Raw genomic sequence first — 23,496 nt, forward strand, 5'->3', positions numbered from 1 at the left:
TACTTCAGGGTGACTTCAGGGGCTCCCCGTTAACCTTTCTTGAGCTGCCCAGTAATTAGCTAATGCCTCAACTCTCCTGAACCCCACAAAATGAATGCAATTTTCTTATAGTTTGATCCTAGTCAATTGCCTCTGTTTCCTATACAGACACCCCTACCAGTTTTCCACGATTCAAAAGAGTAACATACAACCCTCGCAGCTATTTAACACCCTAGGAAAACTAAACGTTAAACTAAGGTACACTGACTTAAATTGTATCCTGCATCAGGTCTTAAACAAAACCATGTTATCCGTCCAAATTTCAAGGTCAGCACACAGTATAACATGACACTCCCTCGTGTGCGTCCATTATCTGTCCATGCTTCTCCGCCTGTCTTAGTTCACGTAACAACACCCTTTATCCAATCTAAGGCCAGCATCACACTCAGCGTATGTAAATACGGTCTGTTTATTACGGCCGTACTATGGAGAAATGTTCCCAAAATAGTGATCCGTATGTCCTCCGTAGGCAGGGTGTGTCAGCATATTTTGCACATGGCATCCTCCGTATGTAATCCGTATGACATCCGTACTGCGAGATTTTCTCGCAGGCTTGCAAAGCCGACATCTAATGGATTTATGTGCTCAAATGTTCGTTAAAACATATATACAGTATATATATATATGTCATTGAGACACACACATATATATATATACTGTATTTATATTTAATTCAGCGCGAGATATGTGAAAAGCTGGTAATTCAATTGCCGGCTTTTCATTTCTCCTTCACAAACCCGACAGGATATGAGACATGGTTTACATACAGTAAACCATCTCATGTCCCCTTTTTTTTTTTGCATATTCCACACTACTAATGTTAGTAGTGTGTATGTGAAAAATGTGGGCGCTGTAGCTTGTAAAATAAAGGGTTAAATCGCGGAAAAAATTGTCATAATTGACTCCTCTCCATTATTAACCTGGCTTAATGTCACCTTACAATAGCAAGGTGACATTAACCCTTCATTACCCCATATCCCACCGCTACACGGGAATGGGAAGAGAGTGGCCAAGTGCCAGAATAGGCGCATCTTCCAGATGTGTCTTTTCTGGGGTGGCTGGGGGCAGATGTTTGTAGCCAGGGGGGGCCAATAACCACGGACCCTCTCTAGGCTATTAATATCTGCCCTCAGTCACTGGCTTTACCACTCTGGCGGAGAAAATTGCGCGGGAGCCCACGCCAATTTTTTCCGCCATATAACCCTTTATTTTACAAGCTACAGCGCCCAAATTTTGCACATACACACTACTAACATTAGTAGTGTGGAATATGCAAAAAAAGGGATATGAGATGCTTTACTGTATGTAAACCATGTCTCATATCCTGTCGGGTTTGTGAAGGAGAAAAGAAAAGCCGGCAATTGAATTACCAGCTTTTCACTACCACCGCTGCGTATTTCTCGCAAGTCACACTGCTGGTCCGTGTGTAATCCGTATTTTTCTCGCCCCCATAGACTTTCATTAGTGATTTTTTTGCTTAATACGGTGACAAACGCAGCATGCCGTAGAAGACCGTATATTACGGATGCGTAATATACGGCATATAGGAGCTGGGCCATAGAGATTCATTGGGCCGTGTGTAATGCGTATTTTACGGACGTAGTTTATGCGCTCATACGTCCGTAAAACTTGCTAGTGTGACGCCGGCCTAAGATGCACAGGAAAACAAAGTCAATTTTACACCTGAACTTCAAGGCCTAAAGTATTATTAACTGGTGGCCTAGGAGCAGCATGAGACGTACTCTGGAGAAGGTGGTACCTGTACTGACCGCAGGCCCTGAACTTAACACCGCAACTAGAAGTAGCCGTGGGATGTACCTAACATGGCCTAGACACCTCGACACAGCCGGAGGACTGAAATACCCCTAAAGATAGAAACTGGAAAACTATCTTACCTCAGAGAAAATCCCCAAAGGATAGACAGCCCCCCCACAAATATTGACTGTGAGAGGAGAGGGAAATAACATACGCAGACTGAAAACAGAATTTAGCAAAGGAAGCCAATCTAGCTAAAATAGAAAGGACAGGACAGAGTACTATGCGGTCAGTATTAAAAGACTAGAAAATATCCACCACAGAGAATACAAAATCTCCACAACTAACTAAAGATATGGAGGGTATTTCTGCATCTCCAGAGATTCCAACTTAGCTGAATAAATCCTTACCCAGACAAAGCTGGACAAGAAAAAACATAGAAATGCACTGAACTATAAGGCCCACAGCATGTGGACTGCAAAAACAAAGCCAGAACTTATCTTTGTAGATTTGAACTGCATAGCAGGAGAAACCAGGCAGAGGTGTGAGTCCTCCAAAAACAATGGACAACTGGCACTGACTAAAGGATCTAGCCAGACTAAATAGCCCAGTCAGAATTGGTAATAAGTGAAAGCACCTGATGACTGCTGAGATCCAAAGGAGCAGCAGTACCACTTATAACCACCGGAGGGAGCCCAAGAGCAGAATTCACAACACTAAAGGTTCCTTCACACTAAACGATTTACCAATGATTACGACCAGCGATACGACCTGGCCGTGATCGTTGGTAAGTCGTTGTGTGGTCGCTGGGGAGCTGTCACACAGACAGCTCTCTCCAGCGACCAATTATCAGGGGAACGACTTCGGCATCGTTGAAACTGTCTTCAACGATGCCGAAGTCCCCCTGCAGCACCCGGGTAACCAGGGTAAACATCGGGTTAATAAGTGCAGGGCCGCGCTTAGTAACCCGATATTTACCCTGGTTACCATTGTAAAAGTTTTAAAAAAACAAACAAAACACACACATTCTGAAGTCTGTCACGTCCCCCGCCGGCGTCCACAGGGTTAAAACTGCTTTTGGCAGGAGCGCTGCTAATGCCGCGCTGCTGCCGAGAGCTTCCCTGCACTGAATGTGTCAGCACCGGCAGTAACAGCGGTGACGTCACCGCTGTGCTCTGCTTTACGGCCGGCGCTGACACAGTCAGTGCAGGAAGCTCTCGGCAGCAGCGCAGCATTAGCAGCGCTCCTGCCGCAAGGCAGTTTTAACCCTGTGGACGCCGGGGGACGTGACAGACATCAGAATGTGAATATGTACTGGTTTTTTTTTTTAACTTTTACAATGGTAACCAGGGTAAATATCGGGTTACTAAGCGCGGCCCTGCGCTTAGTAAGCCGATATTTACCCTGGTTACAAGTGAACACATCGCTGGATCGGCGTCACACACGCCGATCCAGCGATGACAGCGGGTGATCAGCGACGAAATAAAGTTCTGGACTTCTAGCTCCGACCAGCGATATCACAGCGGGATCCAGATCGCTGCTGCGTGTCAAACACAACGCTATCCAGGACGCTGCAACGTCACGGATCATTGTCGTTCTCGTTGCAAAGTTGCTGAGTGTGAAGGTACCTTAACAAATCCTGTTATCATTGCAATCACAATGAACCTCCGATAAGACCCTTCTGCCGCCTGTCTGGTCCTCACTGGTCTCACAATACATTTCACTTAAGGTACCTTCACACTAAACGATATCGCTAGCGATCTGTGACGTTGCAGCGTCCTGGATAGCGATATCGTTGAGTTTGACAGGCAGCAGCAATCAGGATCCTGCTGTGATATCGCTGGTCGTTGCTGAAAGTTCAGAACTTTATTTGGTCGTCAGATCGGCGTGTATCGCTGTGTTTGACAGCAAAAGCAACGATGCCAGCGATGTTTTACAATGGTAACCAGGGTAAATATCGGGTTACTAAGCGCAGGGCCACGCTTAGTAACCCGATGTTTACCCTGGTTACCATCGTAAATGTAAAAAAAACAAACAGTACATACTCACCTTCTGATGTCTGTCACACGTCCCCCGCCGTCCGCTTCCTGCACTGACTGTGAGTGCCGGCCGTAAAGTAAAAGCACATTTACATTTACGATGGTAACCAGGGTAAACATCGGGTTACTAAGCGTGGCCCTGCGCCTAGCAACCCGATGTTTACCCTGGTTACCCGGGGACTTCGGCATCGTTGGTCGCTGAAGAGCGGTCTGTGTGACAGGTACCTTTACAAAAGAGCAAACTTAGCAAATAAAAGAAGAGTAAAAGAAACTAAAACAAAACAATCAGACCAGAGGCCAGACTGAAACTCTGAAAACTGAGTTTACATCAAGGCCTCACTAGCCTCCCTGGTTGTAATCGGCCATTTTGAGGAGTCTGCCCATGGCTGGGCACAGACTGAGAGAAAATGCCATTATGTCTGTGAAAATGCCTGTGCTCCTTGACAATATTGCTAGGCCCCTCACAATTACTTGTGCAGTAACAGTTCCTTGCAATATGTCAAAAGTGACCACATTTAAAACATTTCACAGAATATTTCCTCTCCTTCATTGTAACCGGCCATTTGCAGTACCTGGCAATATGGCCGGAGTCAGCACAGGCATAACATCTAACACATGCCATGCCTGATTTAGGGGCCCAGACATAACATATTTCCTTCAGTCTGGAACTTTTAAAGTCTTCTATTACTAAGGATGCACTCTTAACAATGTTACGTTTGCACTTTCTTTGTAATTTAGGCAGCACATATCTGTTATTACTTTTCGTTATTGGATCAAAATTTAATAAAATATTTGATCCCTCGCCTGTTCCATCACTTCCCCCTTTTTGCGTCCAGGGACTTGGACTATGAAACAATTTACGTGACTCAGATAAGTAACTTGTTTTAGTTTCTATAGCTTGCTGGCCACAAACATTTATGGCAATAGATTTGATACTATATGTGGCACAGCGGTACCAGGAGAACTTGGTGAATGCATATATCTATAGGACTGTACCAGAGCTTGCTATGAAGCTATGTTTATTCCTTTGGCTCACAATTTACTAAAGAGTAGATCTGGATGTTAATTTGAAACTAGAGGACAATCTATACCTAGTCATTTTGGATTTGCTCTTTTTCTTAGTCATGCCAATGACCGTTACAGCATGAGCCTTTAATATGAGGGCAATTTGTAGCCCTTGAATGGATACTATTTGGCAACTCCCAAATACTAGAGGGTTTATTTCTATTTTTGTATCTTAGGAGAGGCTATTTTATATATTTTTATAGCCAAAGGAATTAGCTATTTGTGTGCATGGTGGTGGGTCTTGGTTGGGTAGCTGACAGGGCCTTCAGGAATAGAAGGGACAGCCGTCGCGGAGTGGGGGCGCCGTGTCGAACTTAGGGTGCCAACCTCCACTGTCAGGAAGGTACAGCGTGTGTAGGACTTTATTAGGGCCACATTAGGTTTGTGTACCATTATCTTTAATCTGGCACCTTCCAGATTAGTACCCTTGTACCAATACCCAATTTCAGTTTGGTGATGGTAATTTATCTATTTGTCTAGTGTTGATCATTTGTTCTTTTTAAATTTTTATGAATAAAAAATGCTTTTAGGCTATGTGCACACGTTCAGGAATTCTTGCAGAAAATTCCTGAGAAAAACCTGAAATTTTCTGCAAGAAATCTGCATGCGTTTTTGATGCGTTTTTTTCCGGACATTTCCCAATGCATTCTATAGTGGGAAATCCACAAAAAAAACCTCAAAATTAATGAACATGCTGCGTTTTTTACCGCGATGCGGTTTTTTTTTGCAGAAAAAAACGCATCATGTGCACAAAACATGCGGAATTCATTCTAAATGATGGGATGCATATTGTATGCTTTTTTTGCGGTTTTATAGCGTTTTTAGCGGGGAAAAAACACGAAAAATCAGCAGCGTGTGCACACAGCCTAAGGCCGGCCTCACACTAGCGAGTTTTACGGACGTATGAGCGCATAAACTACGTCCGTAAAATACGCATTACACACGGCCCAATGAATCTCTATGGCCCAGCTCCTATCTGCCGTATATTACGCATCCGTAATATACGGTCTTCTACGGCCGTAGAAAATCGCAGCATGCTGCGTTTGTCACCGTATTGCGCAAAAAAATCGCCCATGAAAGTCTATGGGGGCGAGAAAAGTACGGATTCCACACGGACCAGCAGTGTGACTTGCGAGAAATACACAGCGGTGTTAGTGAAAAGACGGTAATTCAATTGCCGGCTTTTCATTTCTCCTTCACAAACCCGACAGGATATGAGACATGGTTTACATACAGTAAACCATCTCATATCCCTTTTTTTTTTGCATATTCCACACTACTAATGTTAGTGGTGTGTATGTGCAAAATTTGGGTGCTGTAGCTGCTAAAATAAAGGGTTAAATGGTGGAAAAAATTGTCTCAGCCAGAGTGGTAAAGCCAGTGACTGAGGGCAGATATTAATAGCCTAGAGAGGGTCCATGGTTATTGGCCCCCCTGGCTACAAACATCTGCCCCCAGCCACCCCAGAAAAGGCACATCTGGAAGATGCGCCTATTCTGGCACTTGGCCTCTCTCTTCCCATTCCTGTGTAGCGGTGGGATATGGGGTAATGAAGGGTTAATGTCACCTTGCTATTGTAAGGTGACATTAAGCCAGATTAATAATGGAGAGGCGTCAAATATGACACCTATCCATTATTAATCCAATTGTATGAAAGGGTTAAAAACACACACATATTATTAAAAAGTATTTTAATGAAATAAACACAAAGGTTGTTTTAATATTTTATTGCTCTCTCAATCCACCTGAAGACCCTCGCTCTGAAAAATAATAAACCAACAATATACATACCTTCTGATGATCTGTCACGTCCCACGAAGTAAATCCATCTGAAGGGGTTAAATCATTTTACAGCCAGGAGCTGTGCTAATGCATTAATGAACTTTTCCAACGCTCCAGTTCATGAGGACATCCAGCAGAGGGCGCATCACCGCAACTCAAGGTAACTACAGATCACCCAGCTTTCCTTTCAGTACCCGGAGGTTTACAGGCACGAGCGTGCATTAGCACAGCTCCTGGCTGTAAAATGATTTAACCCCTTCAGATGGATTTATTTCGTGGGACGTAACAGATCATCAGAAGGTATGTATATTGTTGGTTTATTATTTTTCAGAGCGAGGGTCTTCAGGTGGATTGAGAGAGCAATAAAATATTAAAACAACCTGTGTGTTTATTTCATTAAAATACTTTTTAATAATGTGTGTGTGTGTTTTTAACCCTTTCATACAATTGGATTAATAATGGATAGGTGTCATATTTGACGCCTCTCCATTATTAATCTGGCTTAATGTCACCTTACAATAGCAAGGTGACATTAACCCTTCATTACCCCATATCCCACCGCTACACGGGAATGGGAAGAGAGAGGCCAAGTGCCAGAATAGGCGCATCTTCCAGATGTGCCTTCTCTTGGGTGGCTGGGGGCAGATGTTTGTAGCCAGGGGGGGGGGGCCAATAACCATGGACCCTCTCCTGGCTATTAATATCTGCCCTCAGTCACTGGCTTTACCACTCTGGCGGAGAAAATTTGCGCGGGAGCCCACGCCAATTTTTTCCGCGATTTAACCCTTTATTTTACAAGCTACAGCGCCCAAATTTTGCACATACACACTACTAACATTAGTAGTGTGGAATATGCAAAAAAAAAAGGGATATGAGATGGTTTACTGTATGTAAACCATGTCTCATATCATGTCGGGTTTGAGAAGGAGAAATGAAAAGCCGGCAATTTAATTACCGGCTTTTCACATATCTCGCGCTGAATTAAATTTAAATACAGAATATATACATGTGTGTGTCTCAATGACATATATATATATATATATATATATATAGAGATTAGAAAAAGGAAGGCAGCACTCCAATATTTGCAAAGGTGAAAAAAGCTGTGACGTTTATTTCAGACCCACATCTTCATATGACGTTTCGGCTCACACTGAGCCTTTCTCAAGCAGTGGGAGGTTACAATTCATATGCTTATATACAGGTCCTTCTCAAAAAATTAGCATATAGTGTTAAATTTCATTATTTACCATAATGTAATGATTACAATTAAACTTTCATATATTATAGATTCATTATCCACCAACTGAAATTTGTCAGGTCTTTTATTGTTTTAATACTGATGATTTTGGCCTACAACTCCTGATAACCCAAAAAACCTGTCTCAATAAATTAGCATATTTCAACCGTCCAATCAAATAAAAGTGTTTTTTAATAACAAACAAAAAAACCATCAAATAATAATGTTCAGTTATGCACTCAATACTTGGTCGGGAATCCTTTGGCAGAAATGACTGCTTCAATGCGGCGTGGCATGGAGGCAATCAGCCTGTGACACTGCTGAGATGTTATGGAGGCCCAGGATGCTTCAATAGCGGCCTTAAGCTCATCCAGAGTGTTGGGTCTTGCGTCTCTCAACTTTCTCTTCACAATATCCCACAGATTCTCTATGGGGTTCAGGTCAGGAGAGTTGGCAGGCCAATTGAGCACAGTAATACCATGGTCAGTAAACCATTTACCAGTGGTTTTGGCACTGTGAGCAGGTGCCAGGAAGCATGAAGTGCTCCAAAATCTCCTGATAGCTAGCTGCATTGACCCTGCCCTTGATGAAACACAGTGGACCAACACCAGCAGCTGACATGGCACCCCACACCATCACTGACTGGGTACTTGACACTGGACTTCAGGCATTTTGGCATTTCCTTCTCCCCAGTCTTCCTCCAGACTCTGGCACCTTGATTTCCGAATGACATGCAAAATTTGCTTTCATCAGAAAAAAGTACTTGGGACCACTTAGCAACAGTCCAGTGCTGCTTCTCTGTAGCCCAGGTCAGGCGCTTCTGCCGCTGTTTATGGTTCAAAAGTGGCTTTACCTGGGGAATGCGGCACCTGTAGCCCATTTCCTGCACACGCCTGTGCACGGTGGCTCTGGATGTTTCCACACCAGACTCAGTCCACTGCTTCCTCAGGTTCCCCAAGGTCTGGAATCGGTCCTTCTCCACAATCTTCCTCAGGGTCCGGTCACCTCTTCTCGTTGTACAGCGTTTTCTGCCACATTGTTTCCTTCCAACAGACTTACCATTGAGGTGCCTTGATACAGCACTCTGGGAACAGCCTATTTGTTGAGAAATTTCTTTCTGGGTCTTACCCTCTTGCTTGAGGGTGTCAATGATGGCCTTCTTGACATCTGTCAGGTCGCTAGTCTTACCCATGATGGGGGTTTTGAGTAATGAACCAGGCAGGGAGTTTTTAAAAGCCTCAGGTATCTTTTGCATGTGTTTAGAGTTAATTAGTTGATTCAGAAGATTAGGGTAATAGGTCGTTTAGAGAACCTTTTCTTGATATGCTAATTTATTGAGACAGGTTTTTTGGGTTATCAGGAGTTGTAGGCCAAAATCATCAGTATTAAAACAATAAAAGACCTGACAAATTTCAGTTGGTGGATAATGAATCTATAATATATGAAAGTTTAATTGTAATCATTACATTATGGTAAATAATGAAATTTAACACTATATGCTAATTTTTTGAGAAGGACCTGTATATAAGCATATGAATTGTAACCTCCCACTGCTTGAGAAAGGCTCAGTGTGAGCCGAAACGTCGTATGAAGATGTGGGTCTGAAATAAACGTCACAGCTTTTTTCACCTTTGCAAATATTGGAGTGCTGCCTTCCTTTTTCTAATCTCTATGATACTTGGGTGGATGAGTGGACTGTCCTGCCTGGAAGGCTTGGCACCCGTCGGTGAGCTTGTGCTGTTTTCATCTTTTTTTGTATATATATATATATATATATATATATATATATATATATATATATATACTGTATATATGTTTTAACGAACATTTGAGCACATAAATCCATTAGATGTCGGTTTTGCAAGGCTGCGAGAAAATATCGCAGTACGGATGCCATACGGAGGATGCCATGCGCAAAATACGCTGACACACCCTGACTACGGATGACATATGGATCACTATTTTGGGAACAATTCTGCGTATTACGGCCGTAATAAACGGACCGTATTTACATACGCTGAGTGTGAGGCCGGCCTTAGGGTTTTGCTTTTCTGTGGTTTAGTTCACAGTCTAGCCTAGTCTAATTTTTTTTCTCTATATCCCTCCCCTCTCTAGGTGAAGCCATGTTGTGGCTTGTATAATGATATCAAAGTTTAGCATATTCAGCTCTGGCAAAAATTAAGAGACCACTGCAAAATGTTCAGTTTCTCTGATTTTTCTCTTTATAGGTATATATTTGAGTAAAATATAAACTGTTCTTTTATTCTATTAACTACTGACAACATGTCTCCTAAGTTCCAAGCAATACATTTTGTATTCATTTTCTGAAAATGAGAAATGGTCAAAATAAAAAATGCATTGCTTGCAGACCTCAAATAAGGCAACAAAAGTCTGTAATCATTTAGAAACAATACTAATGTTTTAACTTAGGCTACTTTCACACTAGCGTCGTACGACGCACGTCGCAATGCGACGTATCAACGCATACTATGGAAGCGCCGCACAACGGGGGCTGCGGATGCAGTTTTTCAACGCATCCGCTGCCCCATTCTGAGCTTCGGGGAGGAGGGGGCGGGGTTCCGGCCGCGCATGCGCGGTCAGAAATGCTGCACACGACGCACCAAAAAATGTTCCATGCTATGTTTTTTGTTGCCGACGGTTGCGACGTGTGGCAATGTGTCACTAATGTTAGTCTATGGAGAAAAAACGCATCCTGCAAGCAATTTTGCAGGATGCGTTTTTTCTACAAAACGACGCATTGCGACGTTAAGTTATAGGTGATACCGTTAAGACTGGTGGGGGTCTGTCCATTAAACTTCTGACACCCTTCCCTAGTCACTACAATGAGGCACTTTTCTCCCTGTTAGGGCTCCTTCTCACTTGGAGAAATACGTCCGAGTCTCGCAGGTTAGAACACAGCTCTGGCACACAGTGTCTGCACTATTCTACAGGGTCTTGTGTGACCTGCAGCACTCTGCTCACTGCTCCTCCTGACCGCCATCCTGCAGCACAGAACACGTCATTGTACGGTCTATGGCCGCTGCTCCCGCCAATTACATTACGGTCACTTCTCCTTTAAACGATTTGGCGACTAAATTAGGCGTCAGAGCACTTCCGTCCTGAAGCGGGAAGTGACGTCACGACAGGTAAGGCCGCTGGCGAGGACTGGGAACAAGCGATCGTGCTCTGCGTACGGTAGGTGCCGTAAAGCGAGAACGTTTCGTGGACGATTCTTGGGGTTGTATTTGCCCGTAGTGACGGCGCACGGTCGCTGAGGTCATGTGCCTTCTGTCTGGCGAGATTTGGTGCGGAGCTTCCGGCTGGCTGCCGCCATTACACCGGGGCGGCCGGGTGTCAGAGGACGCGTGGATTACTCGGAGTCAGTGAGCAGCTGCTCCAGTCCCCGCCGCCTCCGTGCACGCAGGAGATGGCCGGTGTTGAGTGCACGGAGACCGCACCGAGCACATGGGCAGCATGGCGGGGAGGCCGGTGAGCTGAGGAGGGGGGAGGGGCGCTGTGTGCTGGGGGGAGGAGGAGACCGCTGGAGTGATGCTTTAGGGCCTGTGCACAGGGTGCGGATTGGCAGCAGTTTCCCATCATGGTTTCCCGTCAGTACCATGTTAACCGATGGAAAGCAAAATACCGCATGGAAACGCGTTGTATTTTCCACAGCATGTCAGTTCTTTGTGCGGATTCCGCAGGGTTTTACACCTGCTCCCCTATAGGAATCCACACAAAAACCGCGGTAAATCCACAGGTAAAACGCACTGAGTTTTACCTGTGGATTTTTCAAAAACAGTGCGGAAAAATTTGCACGTGAATCCGCAGCGTGTGCACATAGCCTTAGGATCAAAACAATGGCTGCTCCCCTTCCACAGCTATTCTGGCAGATGACAAGACATCGCATCACGTGTCTGCTGCAGCCACCTGACATCACAGTTTCAGTGCGCCGTGGGAGGAGAGCAGCCATTTTTTTTTATTGGGGGGGGGGGGGGGGGTGTTATCCACAATCTGGATATCTGATAGTTTCACCCCTTACAGCTGAGAACACGTGGAGAATTTAACCTGTTAGTTACCATTGTTTCATATGGGGTCACAGTGTCCTAATTACATATTTTAGGGACTGAGGATTTCCTGTATGGGCAGCACTAGGACCCTTCTAGAAAGATCTCTAGGAAAATCAGTACAGTAAGCTTGCTGGTGGGCCGCACTGTCCCCTTCACATGATGAAATAGCGTATCTAATAACTCTGTCTTTTTCTCTGTGTCTTTTTCTCTGTGTCTTTTTCTCTGTGTCTTTTTCTCTGTGTCTTTTTCTGTGTCTTTTTCTCTGTGTCTTTTTCTCTGTCTTTTTCTCTGTCTTTTTCTCTGTGTCTTTTTCTCTGTGTCTTTTTCTCTGTGTCTTTTTCTCTGTGTCTTTTTCTCTGTGTCTTTTTCTCTGTGTCTTTTTCTCTGTGTCTTTTTCTCTGTGTCTTTTTCTCTGTGTCTTTCCCCCCCATGTCAAGAAACATTGGAGGTGGAAAAAGGGATTTTTTTTTTCATAATCGTGCCAGGCATTTTGACTAGAAAGATGGAAAACCTCTTTGAGTTTAAATACAAATTTTATCTAAAAGTTGTGAAAAGATAAATTTGTATTTGCTATCCATGCATGCAGTACATAGTGTGTAGATGTTAATCTGTTACACCCATGCAATCTTAGGGCAGTCTCACACGTCCAGATAATTCCGGTACCGGAAACAATCGGTACCGGAATTATCCGTGTGCCCCTACGTTTCTGGTGTACATCAGTGTGGCACACGTGCCCTCCGCTCATTTACAGTCATGAATAGGCGGCTCCACCCCTATGGGAGGTGGAGCCGCATATTCATGACTGTAATCGGCGGCCCCACGTGACCGCATACAGTAGAAGGTGCGGCCGGGACAGAACACTGCGAGGGAGGCGGGTGAGTATTTTCAGAACAGCGGGGGGACGCACAGAAGGTGGGAGGGCGGGGGACAGATAGATCTTCCTTTTAAACACTATTATTCATATCTTCTATGCAGCAAACGCTGCTGCAGGGAAGATATGAATCGCGGCTTCAGCACCATGTGGGGGGGACAGCGCTTACTGTAGCGCTGTCTCCTGCACGGCACAGGGACTGCACACGGAGAACTTCCGTGTGCGGTACGTGTTTTACACGGACCCATTGACTTTAATGGGTCCGTGTAATACGTGCGCTCCCACGAACACTGACATGTCTCCGTGTTTGGCACACGGAGACACGGTCCGCAAAAAATCAATGACATCTGAACAGATGCATTGATTTTAATTGGTCTACGTGTGTCAGTAGCTCAGGTACGTGAGGAAACTGTCACCTCACGTACCGGAGCCACTGACGTGTGAAACCGGCCTTATGTGGTAAATCTGCACATACTCTGCGGACCACCTGCAGGAGATATTGACAAATTTCAAACATGCACCTCAGGTCAGTTTACACAGCGTTAAAATTAAAAAAGCACAATGCAAATGTAAATCCTATCCACTTTGCTGGAAGTGTAAGGCTATGTTCATGCTAGGTGTTTTTTTTCAGCATTTTTTTTTCTGCAGCAAATCCTTCTCTTTTGGCAGTAAAAAAAAAAAAAAAAAAGGCTTTGCAGCATTTTTGACATGCTACATTTGTCTCTTGTGCATTGTAATAAAGTTTATAGCAAAAAAAAAAGGAATTCTACTTAATCAGGTTTTGGCACACAAACCGCAGCAAAGCCTGACACCTGCGGTATTTCACCACCAACTACTTTCAATAGGTGAAAACGCTGAAAGTGACATGCTGTATTCTGCAAAAAACAAAGGCACAAAATATTGTTGACAAAAAAAATGCATCAGATTTCTGAAATCTCATAGTCTATGCTCGTACTGTAAAATGCAGCTGAAAATTTGCAGCTAAAAAAACGCATAAAATAATTGCCTTGTGTGAACATAGCCCAACTCCTTTGTTTCCAGAGCAACGAAAATAGCGTAAAAAAAAGAAAAAAACTTGATCTTGGGATGGTGCTTTTAGTGATTCATTGCTGAGACAGTAATAACGGTCTATGTGCCAGCCTGCGGGGCTCTAGGGACGGGCAAGGGCTGCCTTTTGCTTGTTTCCCTGCCTCGGGAGTTTCTGAAGTCTTGTCTTCCTGTGGGCAGAGCATGGCATAATCCTTTAAGGCCCAAACTAACATGGACACGAAGTAAAAAATAGATATGCTATTGGTTCTTCCATCTCTGTGGTTCACATTTTCATTAATGAAAAACATGTTTTTACATCCATTTATTAGCATGTTCTTCTAAGTTTAGATGATTAAAAAAATCTAAAGTCATATATTTTTTTTTTTTTTTAATTCTGTCCCCCCAGGTAAAAATGTCACAAATTGTCCGTTTAGAAGGTGTTTCATCTGCTGTTAACCTACAAGACCTTCGATCACACTTTATAGGATTGGAAATTCCCCAAGGAGGAATTACGGTCATTGGTGGTCATTGTGGTGTGGCTTATGTTAGCTTCAACTCTCGCTTAGATGCACAGCATGCTGTTCGATTATCTGGCCGCTCCCTAAAGGGGTCCATTATTTATGCTCATCGCAGCTCTATATCAGAAATGGCCCACTCCTTAAAAAACTTTGACATGTCTAGAAATGGAGTCCATAAGGGCAGAGATTCTTTTTCACGGCCTTCTTTTACATCAGGGCGTGGAAGGGGAGGTCACCATTCAAGGTCTCCAGAAAGGTTTTCTGATTCATCGTTTCGGAGATCTAGGTCACCACATTGGCATTTTAGATCTCCACAAAGGTTTCCGCCGCCTCAGCAAAGGTATACAAGATCACCAACTTGGCATTCTCAGTCTTCTCACAGTCATTCTAGATCGCCACGATTTCGTTCTCGATCTCCTCGTGTGAGATCTAGGTCTCCCGAAATGCATACAAGCTCTTCACAAGATATGTCCTATGATTCTTTATACAGTGGCGACTACCACGTGCATGTGACCAACCTGGCCTGTTCCACCAAGAAAAAAGATTTGAGGAATTGGTTTTTTAACCTTGTGCATGATAAACACATTCGGTTTCTGAATGACAAGAAGGGCGCAAAAACAAGAGAATGTTTGGTTGTATTCCAAACTGAGACGGACTTCAAGAGAGTTCTTCGACTTGACAAAGTAAAGTTTAATGGACGTCTTATGTTCATCAGTCCTATTTCTAAGTCCGAGATGACAAATATGCTAACAGGCACGAGAGTATTATTCTCGCATCATCGTTCAAGGGGAAAGTGTGTTCTTGTTAGAAACTTTCTTCCAGATGTGAAGAAAAGTGACATTCAAAAGTTCTTCGCTGGCTTGTCTCTCAACGAAGAAGACATTTCACTGCTGTGTGACAAACGTGGAGTTGGCCTAGGTGAAGCCTTGGTCAGCTTCTCGTCTGATGAAGACTTCAAACTAGCTGAAAAGCTGCATCGGAAGAAGTTTAGAGACCGGGAAATCAAACTGAGACTAATTCCTGAGGAGAAGCTGGAAAGTTTCTTATATGTAAATTCTGCAGGCGTGATCCCCGACGATCCAAATGATTGTGTAACCCAGGAAGATGATTTACTTGATGAGGATGACAGTCAGGATTCTAATACACCTCACGAAGATGACCAGAATGATAACATCACAGATGAAGATTCAACTTTCCACCAAACGGACAACACTAATGAATGTGTCAGTCAGGCGGATGATGCACCTGATAAATCTCCTGTTCAAGAGGATGATGCAATTGATGAATTTCCTCTCCAAGGCGATGATGATGATGATCATCATCCTGCTGTCCAGGCAGATGATGCACCCGATGATCCTGCTGTCCAGGCAGATGATGCAACCGATGATCCTGCTGTCCAGGCAGATGATGCAACCGATGATCCTGCTGTCCAGGCAGATGATGCAACTGATGATCCTGCTGTCCAGGCAGATGATGCACCCGATGATCCTGCTGTCCAGGCAGATGATGCACCCAATGATCCTGCTGTCCAGGCAGATGATGCACCCGATGATCCTGCTGTCCAGGCAGATGATGCAGATGATGATGAACTTGATGATCCTGATGTCCAGGCAGATGATGATCCTACTGTCCAAGCAGATGATGCACAAAGTGCCTAGTGCATTTTGAGCAAAGAGGATATACATCTAGACCATGATAACTGCATCCAGGAAGATACGATTTCAAGTCTTGATGGCTTAGGGCGATGAAGTGTGGTGGTTATTTTTATATGTAATAATTCCTAAAATCCCCCTACCTTAGATTAAGTGTCCTGTTGTGGATGGATTTTTAGCTATGTTAGAAGTATTGCCTGACGTATACCTCCAATGGAAGACTCTGTGACCTACTGTACAGTAGCACAGTAGTATACATCTCCCACTTACCACCATAGTAAAGACATTATAAGATACAATTTTCTCTTTAATAAAACATGTGGGCCCACTGTATAAGAAAGTACAGTTAATGGTATACCAATACATACACCCGACAGAGGCAAAAAAAAGCACTCTTTGGGTGATGAATTATGAAATTTAATATGTATATATTCTAAGAGATGATTTTGCTTTGAAAGCTACCCAAGCAAACAATATGGACTTCATCAGGACCATTTTTTTTTCCTGAAATTCATGTGTTTTGGGTTAAAAATGTCTTAAAATTGTTTCATTTAAAATTCTGCTTAGTTTTACATTCGCACGTTCTATTTCCCTGCACATTAATGGCTGCAGAATGAGTTACCATATAAGCCGAGGCACCTAATTTTGCCATGAAAAACTGGGAAAATGTATTCACTCGAGTGTGAGCAGAGTATGAATTGTCCCCTCATCCCCATCCTGGTGTGCATGGGTCCCCCCCCATCCCCATCCTGGTGTGCATGGTGTCCCCCCCCCCCCCCCTCATCCCCATCCTGGTGTGCATGGCCCCCCCCCCTCGTCCCCATCCTGGCGTGCATGCCCCCCCCCCCTCATCCCCATCCTGGTGTGCGTGGTCCCCCCCTCATCCCCATCCTGGTGTGCGTGGTCCCCCCCCCTCATCCCCATCCTGGTGTGCGTGGTCCCCCCCCCCCCTCATCCCCATCCTGGTGTGCGTGGTCGTCCCCCCCCTCATCCCCATCCTAGTGTGCGTGGTCGTCCCCCCCTCATCCCCATCCTAGTGTGCGTGGTTCCCCCCCCCCCCCCTATCCCCATCCTGGTGTGCATGCCCCCCCTTATCCCCATCCTGGTGTGCATGCACCCCCCCCCCCCCCCCCTCCTCATCCCCCTTTTTTTTTTTTTTTTTTTAACTCCTCTCTGATTTTATGACCACAGGCCACATCTAAGTTTAGCTGAACTTTGGGTCCAAGAGAAGCTCAGAAAGACAGATGAGTATTGTGACCTCTCCTCAGACTGCGCTCTCATATTGTCAATTAACTCATTCTGCAGTCAGCATTGTGTAGTGAAGCAGCCCATGAGAGCTAAACAGTATAGAATGAATGCAATTGCAAAACTTCGTAATGCGTGCATTTAAGTAAAGAAAACCTGCCCCCTAAGATGCCCATAACCTCCAATGCCAACAGTCTAACAGCATGTCACTTACAGGAAACATCAGCTCCATCAGCTGTTCTTTATGAAGGCAGCATGGTACTGTGATATGCAGAATATTCCTGCCAGCCAGACTCTTGACAAGCTTCTTGCTATGTGCAGCAATTAAAAAAAAAATAAATAAAAATTCTGCTGATGGGAGAGAAAATCACATGATTGGGCTTCTGGCTACACACTGCGCAGTTTAGCATGTAAGTTCTCACAAACTGCTTCACTTCATGGGTATGTGCACACCGCGCCTTTTAGACACCAGTGGTGTTTTTCCTGAATTGACTTTTCTTTGCAGCTGTACATATATAAAGATGCATGAAGCTTGGTGAGGTCACTTTTCTTTTTTTTTTTTTTTTTTTTTTCTTCCCCTAACCCCCTGTGTCATAACTTTCAAAGCCAAGAGCACTTAAAAGAAGCTCATAGTCAAAACATATCCACAGCAATGCTTATGTTAATAATTTTTTTTATTTTTTAGCAATTTTATGTGCTTTTGCAGGTGTTTAACAGGTTCCCTTTTAAATGGGGGAGTGTCTGAGTACAGTAGTATTGAAACCAAGTACGGGCGCTGGGTGCACCCTTGGTAAGGCCAGACATTGAAGTGCACCTTCCCTCTTGTTTTCCATCTATCTCTGCCATTTTAGGCTCTATAAATCCAGAGCTCTGAATCAAAAGGAGGGGTAGGGGGTGTGGAGAGAGAGAGAGATGGAAAATAAGTAGGTGGGAAGGTGCAGTGAAATGTTCAGCCAGACCATTTAATTACTAAACTTGGCATAAAATGACCAGATATGCTTTTTATGTGAACTAAGCTGTAGCGGTTTATCTGTTGGAAAAGCACAAGGATCCCAATCATTATCCTCTTCCCTAATATCATCTATCAGATTTAGGAGGGTGCAGACAGACGGGCCGTACTACTTGCTCGAGGATCGTTTGCAATCCTCGGACTGGCAGTTGGCTCTCCTGAGTGTGTCAGCATGTATTTCTATGCACCCGTCATGCTCCAGTCAGGAGAGCCGACGGGCAGTCCAAGGATTGTAATCCTCACGTGAGTAATACGGCAGTCTGAATGCACCCTAAGGATGGTAGACAGAGATGAGGGAGGAGATTTAGGGTGGTGCAAAACTGTGGAGAACTTTGTGGCTGAGAAGGAGCAGTTTATATTGTATTCTGCAGTGGATGGGTAACCAGTGCAATGAATGGAACAAAGTGGAGGCATCAGTGTAGTGGCTGGACAGACATATGATCCTAATCTGACTGAGCCCGCAGAGAGTATTTGCCGGACACACCAACTAAGGGCTGCTTCAGATATCCGAGCATGGACTGGCCAAATGTCTCCCGAAATGATTGTGACAGCTTCATATAGTTCTGAGGCTGTGACGCTTGGGTTGGGAGAGCCATGACCTGCCCATACTCTGACCAATTTGCATGGATGTCTGAAGCAGCCCTTGGGCGGGTGGGGCACTTAGTCTTAGGAGCACAAAATGTGTTAAAGGGAACCTATCACCTGAATTTGGCGGGACCAGTTTTGGGTCATATGGGTGGGGTTTTCGGGAGTTTGATTCACCCTTTCCTTACCCGCTGGCTGCATGCTGGCCGCAATATTGGATTGAAGTTCATTCTCTGTCCTCCATAGTACACGCCTGTGTAAGGCAATATTGCCTTGCGCAGGCGTGTACTCCGGAGGACAGAGAATGAACTTCAATCCAATATTGTGGCCAGCATGCAGCCAGCGGGTAAGGAAAGGGTGAATCAAACTCCCGAAAACCCCACCCATATGACCCGAAACTGGTCCCGCCAAATTCAGGTGATAGGTTCCCTTTAACATTTGATACCACCCTGGAGGGAGAATGTTTTTGTGTTTATTATGGTAGAAAGGATTGACCACCATGCAGGGAAGTAGTAGCCATGTGTATAAAGTCACTAGTTTGCCATTGATCTTGCCTTGCATTATCTCAGTTCGTAAGTTGTTCACTTGTTTAATACAATCTTCTTCTAAACTGAAAAAATCTGTATTGTTTAATTCGTTAGAGGAGTCATTTTTGTAGATATGATCCCTCACTTTCATTAAGCATGACCAAATGTGACCAGCAACATCTATGAAGTTAGTTTTCACCTCCAACCACATCGACTCATTACCAAGTTCGGAGCCACAGGGACCCCGCTTGCTTTTTGCACAACTTTCAGTTACAGTAACATATCTTCCTACGTTGCACTGTGAAATCCCATTAATTTCATGTCTCTTCGTTAAATTAGTTGTTCATGAATTTTCATGGTTTTCTGCCTTTTGGCTCCTCCATAAGCTGAGAGCTCGTTGACTTCTCATCAGTCCTCCCATTCATTTCAGGGCTGGAGCCATGAGAGGGGGATCCCTAGAGGTCCTTACTAAATCTGATTTATGGTTTTGTACCGAAGAATGCTTTCCTCGCTGTATACAACAGACACGTCTAGGGAAGGGTATTTTCCAAAATAGGAACGCATTATTTGGCAGGACAATATGTCCTGTTCCTCCAAACACAGCTGATTAGTCTTTGTGAATAGACAAAACATCGGTTTAAATGTCCAAAGGGGCCAGCAAGTGCCCGAAAGAGTCCACTTTTGGGCAACAAAAATAATATTTGCCTAGGTACTTTTAAGAGCTCGTTCATACATAGCAAAAATGCGGTGTATTTTCTGATGGGTATTGACTTGAAGGAAATCCACTAACGTGCCAGCATAGTACAAGACACATACACTGCAAAACAATAAGACCATACCTGTAGAGTAATCTGATCAGAGCTGCGGGATTAAGATCCACAGAAGGTAAATTTACGCTGTGGATGGCGGTGCGAGGGGTGTAGTGTGTGTTTCTCCAGCACGACCATTGCGATTATGTCCACGTCGCTTACTGCAAGAGATTCACGTGAACCACTTTCAGTGGAGACCGTACCCTAATGAAGGAAGTCAGAAACAAACATTTCCACTGAAGGCATACACTTCTGAGATGGCTGAGTGTTACTTTCACTTTGTGAATGTTATTAAAACAAAAATTACCTGTTTCTTGTTTAATTTGAATGTTACTGTTCCTTTAAATCACTTTTTCCTTTGATATATGGTAATAACAGTACGAGCTTCTGTGTAAAATAAATGTGTTTTGTTAACAGTTGAGCTGGATGACGAGTGCCATAAATCTATTGTTACATTAAATGTGCTGATACCTAAAGCTTCCACTAAACACTTTGGGTGACTCCAGTGGCGCCATTAATTTACTTCCACTTTCAGACTTGGGCACTTGTTTTGCATTAATGACATTTTTTTTTTTTTTCTTCTTAAATTTAACAAATCCAGTTTTCCTTTTTTTGTTTTTTTCCCCCCGAAGTGGATACAAAACAGCAGAAATACTTTTGAGGTGTCCTTACACAGAACATGTCTGCCACACCAATACATTTCAGCTGCTTGAGCCAATTCTAAAGTGTATGGTATGGCGGTGGTGTCCTAACCCTCTTCCCTTACTCCAGCTGTTGGAGAAAAAGGATCGGGCATACTGGATTTCAACATGCCCCATCCTTTGCGCTCATAAAAGATTAAATCAAAGCTAAAGGAGTCTGGCAACTTATTTCACTGTTTATTAGAAAAAAAAACACGCGTGTAAAGGAGAGGGGTAACATATTGTATATCTATGGGCTCCTTTACACAAGAATAGCAAATACAGTTTTATCCAAAGTCCTAAGTGCTTCTATAAAGTCATTTCTTTATACTTTTTCAGGATCAACTTATGATTGAGACATTAAAAAAAAACAACTTGTGTTTTCTTAAGGGATCACCACACAACTACTGGCTTAAAGGGAACCTGTTAGCAGGATTGTGCCCAGTAACCTACAGTGTCAGGTCGGCACCATTATACTGAATACAATGGTACTAGGTGATGAAATCAGTCTTGTGGTTTTAACTTAATCTTTATTTTCATTTTTGAGTTAGATGCTTTGGCGCAGTCACGGTCTTTGCCATTTTGAGAATTTATTTTTTTTTCTGATTAAATTTATATCACAAAATAATGAAATGGATATTATAGAAGCGATCTTGCAACAGTGCCGCGTACCAACTTTTTTTCTTTCAAAACATATTCAGTATGTAAAATAGGAGGATGGTCAGTGAGGAAGCCATACAAATGAATATGTAAGCAGAGCACCACGTGAAGACCCCCCACAGGCCGCCCCAGAGCACGAGCATATCATTAACTAAAAACTGCAAATAAAGATTAAACAACAACCACAAGAAGGATTTCATCAACCAAGGTATCATTGTAATCAGTATAACGGCACCGACCTGACACTGTAGGTAATTGCACAATCCTGCTGGCAGGTTCCCTTTTAAGTTGCATTTTGTTTGTAAGAATACGCAACTTTGCAATTTAGGCTTCTTTCACACTTCCGTAGTTGGCTGTGCGTCGTAGTACAGTGAAATGACAAGTCGACGGAAGTTGTGAAAATAGAGGAAACTGTGTGTGACGCATCCAGTATTATGACGAATGCGTCGTGTGAGTTCCTGGGCGAATTTTATAATATAAGATTCTGGAGGAGAGAGAGACTCTTTTCCCCGGGTTGGAATATGCTTCCAGGCATACTCAGATGTAAAAACTGCATACGTCACTGGATTCCTGCTCTTCACAGTGTGCGCAGGATCCAGTGTCCATAGGCTCCCATTCTGTGGAACGACGTATGCCGCAGGAGGCGTCTGGGAACGTTTTTCCACTGCAGACAAAAAACGTTTCATTGAACGTTTTTTGCAAAAGACGCGCCGTCAAATTCCGCAGGATCCAGTGCACGACGGATGAAACGTGTGGCCATCCGTCGCGATACGTCGCTAATACAAGTCTATGAGAAAATGCAGGATCCTGCAAATTTTTTTGCAGGATCCTGTTTATTCAAAAAACAACGTATCTCGACGGGACTACAAAGACGGAAGTGTGAAAGAGGCCATTAAATATCCTTCCCATTCTTATGTTCATTGCTCATTATCCAGGTTACGGGCCACCTCTAAAGTGTATTTGGGGTGGCAAAGTACGCGCTGTGCTTACAAGCTCTTGATGAGGCCACATTAACACGTTCAGTATTTTACATCAGTATTTGTAAGCCAAAACCAAAAGTGGACCAATCCAAGGAAAAGTATAATAGAAACACTTCTTCACTTCTGCATTTTTCACCCACGCCTGGTTTTGAGTTACAAATACTGAGGTAGAATACTGAACGTGGCCTAATACATTGCACTGATTTAAAACTGGCTAGATCGCTGGAGCACACTATCTTGCCGAATATATAATACCCTTTTGTTCCTCCGATGCTGCTGTAGTACCAAAGAGCACACAATTCATGCCAGGGCTGCAATCGTGCCACTGGACCAAACTGGTAATCTTCCAAAGCACATTGCTCTCCGACCCAAGAAACAGGAAGCCAAGAGGCTGGGGAGCAAGAGCGCTCCTGAAGATGGAATCTGAGAACAACCTGTTAGAGGAAATAGACACTTTTCACAATGACACTTAAAAATAAGAAGTGAAAGAATGAAATTACTAAAGAGTATTGAGGAAGAGGAGCAAGCATAAGACTGATATTTAGTTCAGTAGGAAAATATGAAATGCGTAACTTCTGCTTTCATTTCTTTGCTCTTTTGGGGCACAGGAGGTTTTAATCAATGATGGATGTCAAATGAATGATTTATAGATGCAGCGTTCTAAGTCCAGATTGAGCAGACGTTTAACGCTTCATATTTTCTTGCCGGCTTCTCGTGCTCTATAACATGCTTTCTGTTAATTAGTCAGCATTTGACAGGTTCACTTCAAAGAGAACTTGTCCCCAATCTGTGGCTGCTGTTTTTAAGAAAGCAATGGGCAGTCATAGAATGGCAATTTTGCTATCACCTGTTTAAAATGGTAAGTGCCCCTAACGGCCTTTTAAAGGACCTGACTTCCTAGCAAGTTGGGATTGAACTTTATTTTTTTTAAATATACAGGTGCT

General features: G+C 43.7%; 1 protein-coding gene and 1 long non-coding RNA gene across 2 annotated transcripts; both read left to right on the forward strand.

Annotated features, from left to right (window-relative positions):
• The first annotated feature begins 11,017 nt into the window (after window positions 1–11,017).
• On the forward strand, window positions 11,018–16,817 carry LOC143782892 (uncharacterized). The gene is made up of 2 exons (XM_077270853.1): window positions 11,018–11,066; window positions 14,294–16,817. The coding sequence occupies exon 2, from the start codon at window positions 14,300–14,302 to the stop codon at window positions 16,061–16,063; it is 1,764 nt and encodes a 587-aa protein (XP_077126968.1). The 5' UTR covers window positions 11,018–11,066; window positions 14,294–14,299; the 3' UTR covers window positions 16,064–16,817.
• A 461-nt stretch (window positions 16,818–17,278) lies between these two features.
• Window positions 17,279–20,651, forward strand: LOC143782893 (uncharacterized). Its single transcript, XR_013217064.1, has 2 exons — window positions 17,279–18,992; window positions 19,321–20,651. It is a non-coding gene; the product is annotated as an uncharacterized LOC143782893 (long non-coding RNA).
• The last annotated feature ends 2,845 nt before the right edge of the window (window positions 20,652–23,496 follow it).

This window comes from Ranitomeya variabilis, chromosome 6 (genome assembly GCF_051348905.1).
Source record: "Ranitomeya variabilis isolate aRanVar5 chromosome 6, aRanVar5.hap1, whole genome shotgun sequence".
NCBI lineage: Eukaryota > Metazoa > Chordata > Amphibia > Anura > Dendrobatidae > Ranitomeya > Ranitomeya variabilis.